Source organism: Solanum lycopersicum, chromosome 4 (assembly GCF_036512215.1).
Source record: "Solanum lycopersicum chromosome 4, SLM_r2.1".
In the NCBI taxonomy this organism is placed as follows: Eukaryota; Viridiplantae; Streptophyta; class Magnoliopsida; order Solanales; family Solanaceae; genus Solanum; species Solanum lycopersicum.
Window position 1 is genome coordinate 50629801 of NC_090803.1, and position 7654 is coordinate 50637454.

General features: G+C 37.3%; 1 protein-coding gene and 1 long non-coding RNA gene across 2 annotated transcripts; both read right to left on the minus strand.

The window, feature by feature from the left end:
• Nucleotides 1-323: 323 nt before the first annotated feature.
• On the minus strand, nucleotides 324-1901 carry LOC104646977 (uncharacterized). The gene is made up of 2 exons (XR_741140.4): nucleotides 1560-1901; nucleotides 324-1208 (listed from the first exon to the last, which is right to left on the minus strand). It is a non-coding gene; the product is annotated as an uncharacterized lncRNA (long non-coding RNA).
• Nucleotides 1902-6701: 4800 nt separating this feature from the next.
• On the minus strand, nucleotides 6702-7303 carry LOC138348159 (uncharacterized). Its single transcript, XM_069296772.1, has 2 exons — nucleotides 7121-7303; nucleotides 6702-7052 (listed from the first exon to the last, which is right to left on the minus strand). Exons 1-2 carry the CDS (start codon nucleotides 7301-7303, stop codon nucleotides 6702-6704), a joined length of 534 nt encoding a protein of 177 aa, XP_069152873.1.
• Nucleotides 7304-7654: the final 351 nt, after the last annotated feature.

Sequence of the window (7654 nt, forward strand, 5' to 3'; positions counted from 1 at the left end):
TCTCGACATTAAAGTGTCGCCACTTAATTTTTAAGGAAAATTAAGAAAACTATTGTTTTCAAATAACTTAACAGCGAAAGATTGTGTGAAAACGCAAAGGGGTTCGGGGATTTAAATTAATATTTTAGAAAGGTGTTAGACACCTAAAACTTCTGCTTAATTGCATAACTTTATTTTGAATTAAAATGTTGGTCTATACTATTTAAACCGCGAAATTTACTTCATTCTTTTTAAGTCTTTTAAGATTGATCAATTTAATTTAAACCGTTAAAACATAGTGGCGCTTTGAGAGGATTTACGAATATCTAACCTTAAAACTAGCGTCAGTCAAACAACAAATAAATATACGAGGAAGTATGGAAAGAGAGAAATACAGAGAGAGAGAGAGAGAGAGAGAGGGGGGAAGGTTGGGTCCAAACCGAGTTCTGTTTGCCTGGACCGAAATTCGAACCCGCCTGTTTTGGGGTTTTGACCCATTTCGACCTTTCGTACCTGTCCTAAGTTCTAAACAATAAGAACTACAACATAAATACATAGAATATAAAAGCAACTACAGGCTTATGCCCCCCAAATACATACAATGCAATAAAAAATAAATAAATAAATAAATTGGCCTCTATTGGCCCAACTTCCCGACTATCTTCAATTCTTGACATTTGGATCTATACGCCAGTATCGTGGGCTTGACGCGAATGAAAGGAATTTTGAGCCTTTAAGTCTCTCTCGAAAACGCAATGTGAGGGGAAGTGGGAGTTCATGGTGAACTCGATGCCAAATTTACATGCGACATTAAAATGAAATGAGTTAGCACAGGAACTTTAATTCAAATGTGCAAGAAGGAGTCTCAAATATTAAACTCACATATTAAGGCACTTTATTCAAACAATGCAAAGCAAGAAGTGAAGAGTAGAAACAGTCTTAAAACTTATTTTGAGACCTTAAATGATGGAAAGACGTAATAAAAAAAGTTGAGATTCTTATTTGAGATAGTCAAGCAAAGGTCAAGTTGTGATCAGATGGCTTTGAATAAACCCAATGCATCCATTGATAATTCAAGAACAAACATTTTCAAAAGGGATAAGCGTATGCCAGTGACGGAGAACAACAAAATATAAATAGGCGAAACCTCTTTCCTTATCATGCCAGCCAATATGACCTTCTTCTGGGCAGCATTTCGAGAACTCGCTGAGTAGGGAGATGACCAACTTCTAAACCGAAGAACAATTCCGAAACAAACTCGAATGAACAAGGTAAAATCGAGGAGAATAAATACTGAACCAAAATTTTTCAAAGAAAGTTTTGTCCTTAATGTCCCTCTCTTTGAACCCTTGGCTAACTCTCTTTTTATCTGTCTAGTATTAGGATTGTATTTTCAAAAAAAAAAAACCTTCTGACTTCAAAATCTCTAACAATTTTTCGCTCAAAATTTTTCTGCCCCCTTGAAATTTTAAGAAACAAATCTTAATTAGGAAGCCAATTAGGGTTCAATAAAAAGGGGGGAAATGGTAGAATCGTAAGGGGAAAGGACTACTTTCGAATTTCAAAAACCAAACCCTTACCATTCTAGGATGAACAACCTTTTTGCCGAAAATCATCCCATTCTAGAACAGGATTAGGAGAATCGACGCCCCAAAATGCTTCAATCATCCTTGCTATGCCACGCGGCTCAATCCCAAGACGCAAGGATGATTTTGCGTGCTGGGGAGGACAGGACAGCAACGGGAATCGAGGGAAAAATCTACGCAAAATCGTACTTCCAACAAGGAGACGCGTCTTTCGTCTTTGGAGCGTCGTTCACACCTTGGTGTGAGGCGCGAACAAGTCGCTTTTGAGGCTGCTGATGCTGTGCTATCTCTAAAAATTCTGGGTTCCTTTTGACGTCCAGTTGAACATGAAGGAATGGTGTTTGGGTAAGGTCAAACGGTTGTGATGAAGACAAAAGTTGGCCTAAAGCGGGTTGGGCTTTGTTATTTGGCTGATTAATGCTGGGATATTGGGCAGAATTAAATATTGGGCTGGGAAGAAGTGGTCCAAAATTGGCCCTTTAAAACTTAGTAAAAATAATAAATTAGCAAATTCGAAACTAATCAACCGAACTTAGAATATACGAAATAACACAACTAATTTACGAGCTTCTTAAATCTTAATGACATGAAATAATTAACTTAATCATAAACTAATGATTCAACATATAACTATAATTTTGATCAAACTTACAAAAAAGTAAAATTTTCTGAGATGATGCTTGTCTATTTAAAAATTAAATTAATTACGTACAAAAACTCGTATTACTTAAAATTATGAAAAGCTATAAAGCTTATTTTAAGTATCTCACAAATTTCCTATATAAAAAATGTTTAAAATATTCAAAATAACGCAAACTTTATATATATTTTTTCAAAGTTTATAAAACCAATTATTTCATATTGTTTGAAAATTTAAGAAGCTCCAGAATTAATTTCTACCGTGGAGGGTCAAAATTTGGGTGTCAACAATTGTCCCTCATTTTACTTGGATTGATGCAAGAAAATCAAGGAAAATGAAATTGACCAAGACAATTTTGACCAACCACATATCAATCTCAGGCAAATGATTTAGTATGGACCTTAAGAATTATGGCTGAGCCTTGAAAATGGGTTTCTACAAATCTCAAGCTATATGAGAATCCAGGTCACTTGTAGTTCGATACGCTTAATTTAACGCACGATTATGAAGGAATTCAAAAGTCATACCGATACTGAATTATGAAAGGATCTAAAAGCTCGGGAATAGAATTTAAGAGCGAATAACGGCCGAATTTAATATTAAGTCTTCCTACATATCCTTAAACTTAGGAATCAGGTTGTTTGTAGTTCGACTTGATCGGGCTGAAAAGAAAAAACTATTATGATAGATAACCTTTGGTTTTGGATAAGTGACAAATTAAACGAGTATAAAAAGGAGGCTTATAGCCTCTTAGCCATGAATGTAGTGCGCTCACATCCATAGGTAAGAACTTACACGGACATAATTTTCAAACTCTTGGAGCACTGTCACTTGGATTGGCAACTTATTTCCGGTAAATCAAAACTTCCAAATGTGAGACCGAAACAGGCGAAAACCAAAGAAAAATCACATTCCTTATGATAGGGGTGTGGTTTGATTGTGGTGGAAGTCGCTTCTCCGCTCGCGTCCTAAGAGTTTGATATTCCTCTTTGAACTGTGTCCCAGTTCGCTGCTAAGAAAAAGTTCCACGTTGTGCTGCGTCCCTTTTGACGTCGTCCGTACCTATGGTTTTTGGAGAATTAATCCTTTCGGATTCTCTCGACAAAGATTGAGTTAAAAACCCGTCAGCTTAAAAATACAATTAGGATGGGAGATATTGTCTTTTACAATGTCGACACTCAATTGTTCCCCTCTACATTTGACGTCTACTAGATCGGTTTGACGTAAATCAAATAAAGCGTATATCTGGTGTTTGCAATGTACTCTTTACTTGAGGTCGAAATAAATAAATGTTGATGCGATGCTGATATTTCTTTTGATGTTAATGTACTCTTCATGTTGATGTCAACATAAATGAAAAGTGATCCACTGTTGACGCTTCTCTTGATGTCGATGTATTCTTCATGTTGTTTACTTTAATCAAAATAAAAGAATTTAGTTGATGCCAACGGATAAATATCCCTCTTCGGATGCACAATTACTTCTCTGGCAGTGCATTATATCTTATAGGACATGAATATCTTCCTGTGATGCATTAATTTCTGTGAGGTATGAAATCTTCTCGCGGTGCATAATTTCTGTGAGGTATGAAATCATATCACGATGCATAATTTTCTGCGAGGTATGAAATCTTCTCGCGACGCATAATTTCTGTGAGGTAGGAAATCTTCTCATGATGCATAATTTTCTACGAGGTATGAAATCTTCTCATGACACATAATTTTCTGCGAGGTATGAAACCTTCTCGCAATGCATAATTTACTGAGAGGCATGAAATCTTTTCGCGATGCACAGCTCTCAGCGAGGCACAAATATCTTCTCGCGGTGCATGAATATTGACTCGCGATGCATGGTCTTCCACACTGCATGAGTATTGACTCGCAATGCATGATCTCCCGCGATGCATGAATATTGACTCGCGATGCATGAATCTCCAACATGCATGAATATCATATCGTCTCCAGCGATGATAACGGTAAAACGACTTCCAAATAGTATATCGACTTGATCGATAATAAAATAACTGACCCCTCCGGGTAATGCATAGTATCATACCCGACATTATGATGCAAATGACGTCCTTTATGGAAACCGTAAACTCTTTCTTGAGATTTTCGCTTGATTCTCCTTCAAATCTAGCCGGACATTCTTTATAAATTACATGTTGTTAGAAATTGATTGAAATAAACAATTCATATTCCCTAGTCTCCGACATAAGAGATATAAAATGCTTCTTGCTTCTAGGAAAACTATTGATTTTGGGATAGTTTTCTCCTCTTTGGATTTCTCCATATTCATCCATCGGAAGAATTTGCTGATTTCATAGCAAAAATATTAACCTGCTTCCAAAGAAAAAATATTAGTTTTAAAAACGAACTGATCTGTGTCGATTACTTTAGTTATTTGCTCTTTGTCTTGCTATCTTCGGTTGATTTCCCGAATCTTGATAGATAAGACAAAATATTTTATGTCAAAACAAATGAAACATAAAAGGAAAATTTAAGAGGAACAATTTTGAGAAAATATATCTAAAAAAGGTCTCTTCCAAGTCATGTCATATCAGGCTTAACAAAATTCTTTGAGTCTGATGCTTGGAGGTCCATCAGATTATTCGCGGGGAGATTTTAGAGTCGCTTCGGATTTGCGGATAAAATTCATGCTGAAATTTTGAGTCCATCCTCAAAATTTCTGTCCAGTTAACTGTCTTTCTTATCTTTCCATTGTAACTGACTAGATTGCGGAATTTATGAGATCTTCTCAAAAAATTTGTCCCAACGGCAAATCTTGAAATATCTTCAGTCTAAACTTGCTGAGGAAGAATCTCCTTCTCAAGAATTTTTTATCCCCTCTCAAAAATTTTGTCCCTGTTTCTATTGTAATGAGGAATAGAAATCTTATGGGAGATATGATCGACCCTTGTGGTGCCTACGTATTCCTTTATGGCAGGAATCAGGTCAAACGTAGTTCCCCATTCAAAGGTTGACAAAATAAAAAAATTACAAAGAAACCGAGCAAGGCCGACACAAGCCGCCTATGTATCTCATTCTTGAGAATTCAGGTCAAACATAGTTCAAATACAAGGAAATATAAAAAGGGGTAAATGGGGTGATCGAGGCCGACATAGGCCGCCTACGTATCTCACTCTTGAGAATTCAGGTCAGACGTAGTTCATTACAAGAAAATATAAAAAGGGATAAATGGGGTGACCGAGGCCGACATAGGCCGCCTAAGTATTTCATTCTTGAGAATTCAGGTCAGACGTAGTTCATTACAAGGAAATATAAAAAGGGGTAAATGGGGTGACCCAGGACGACATAGGCCACCTACGTATCTCATTCTTGAGAATTCAGGTCAGACGTAGTTCGTTACAGGAGGGATAAGAATATAAGCAAAACAAATATAAGCAAACAGAATGATTACAAGTAAATAACTGAAATGCAAACCGCAGCTTCACACGTAGTATCTCTTGATAGCGTCTGAGTTGATAGGTTTAGGCCACACGGTACTACCCATCTCCGCCAAGACCAAAGCACCTCCAGATAATACTTTACGAACCATGTAAGGACATTGCCAGTTTGGTGCGAACTTTCCTTTGTACTCGTCTTGATGAGGAAAAATACGCTTAAGGACCAACTGGTCAACTTAAAAATTTCTGGCTCTTACTCTCTTATGAAAGGAACGAATCATTCTCTGTCTATATAATTGACCATGGCAGACGGCAACCATTCTCTTCTAATCAATCAAAATTAATTGATCAACACGCTTGCTGACCCATTCAACATTACTTAACTCGGCTTCTTGGATGATTCTCAAAGACGGTATTTCGACTTTAGTAGGTATGACTACTTCTGTTCCATATACTAACAAATATGGAGTGGCTCCAATTGATGTTCTGACAGTTGTGAAGTATCCCAATAAAGCATATGGTAACATCTCATGCCAACCACAATGCTTGTAAATCATTTTCCGAAAAATCTTCTTGGTATTCTTATTGGCGTCCTCTACAACTCCGTTCATTTGGGGACGATAAAAAGTTGAATTTCGACGAGTAATCTTAAATTGCTCACATATATCTCTCATCAAGTGACTGTTGAGATTTGCCCTATTATCAGTAATGATGGACTCTGGCACTACAAATCTACATATCAGATTGCTACGAACAAAATCAGCCACCACTTTTTTGGTTACCGACTTTTATGAAGTTGCTTCAACCCACTTGGTGAATAAATCAATGGCAACAAAAATAAATATGTGTCAATTAGAAGTGTTAAGACCGATGACGTCGATTCCCCAAGCTATGAATGGCCAAGGTGAACTCATAGCATTAAGTTCGTGAGGTAGCACTCTAATCAAATCACCGTGCACTTGACATTGTGGCATTTTTGCACAAACTTGCAACAATCATTCTCTATAGTCATCCAGAAGTAACCGGCTCGAAGAATATTTCTTGCCAAAGTGAGCCCATTCATATGTGTGCCACAAACTCTGGCATGTCTCTATTCAATAAGTGTCGCAGCTTCGACAACATCAAGAATCTTAGAAGACCCGTCTGGAGTCCTCCTATAAAGGACTTCTCCACATAGCAAGAAATTGAGAGCCATATGGCGTATCGACTTCTTCTGATTGGACGTAGCATCTTTGGGATAAGCTCCAGACTCCAAATACTTCTTTATATCAAAATACCAAGGCAAACCGTCTGGTTCTGCTTCAACATGGGAACAATGGACTGGATGTTGTGAACAATGGACTGGATGTTCATTCAACTCTATATCCAAAGGATCAATATAATCTGTATCCGGATGCTTAATCATCGAAGCGATGGTGGCGAGAGCATCGGCCAATTCATTCTGTATTTTGGGAGTATGTCTGAACTCGATCTAACAAATCTTTTGCACAACTTCTGCAGGTACTTTACGTCAGGTATAATCTTTGGATTCTTTACAGCCCACTCTCCTTGAACTTGATGAATTAAAAGGTCTGAATCCCTAATAACCAACAACTCATAGACATTCATGTCGATGGCCACTTTCAAAACAAGAATACAAGCTTCGTATTCGTCCATGTTGTTCGTGCAATTAAATCGAAGCTTAGCCGCCATGGGGTAGTACTGACCAGATTCTAACAATAAGACTACTCCAATACCTTTACCTTGATGATTTGCCGCCCCATCAAAGAATAATCTCTAACCTGGATACACTTTAGAAATGTATTGACCCACAAACGACACTTCTTCATCGTGAAAAAAAGTCATAAGTGGTTTGTACTTTTCATCAACGGGATTTTCTGCAAGATGATCAGCCAAAGCTTGTACCTTTATTGTCTTCTGAGTCACATACACAATAACGAACACACTCAACAGCATTTTCCATTTAGCTAACTTTCCGGTCGGCATCGCTTTCTGGAAAATATACTTCAATGGATCCATTATGGAAATGAGATATGTAGTATA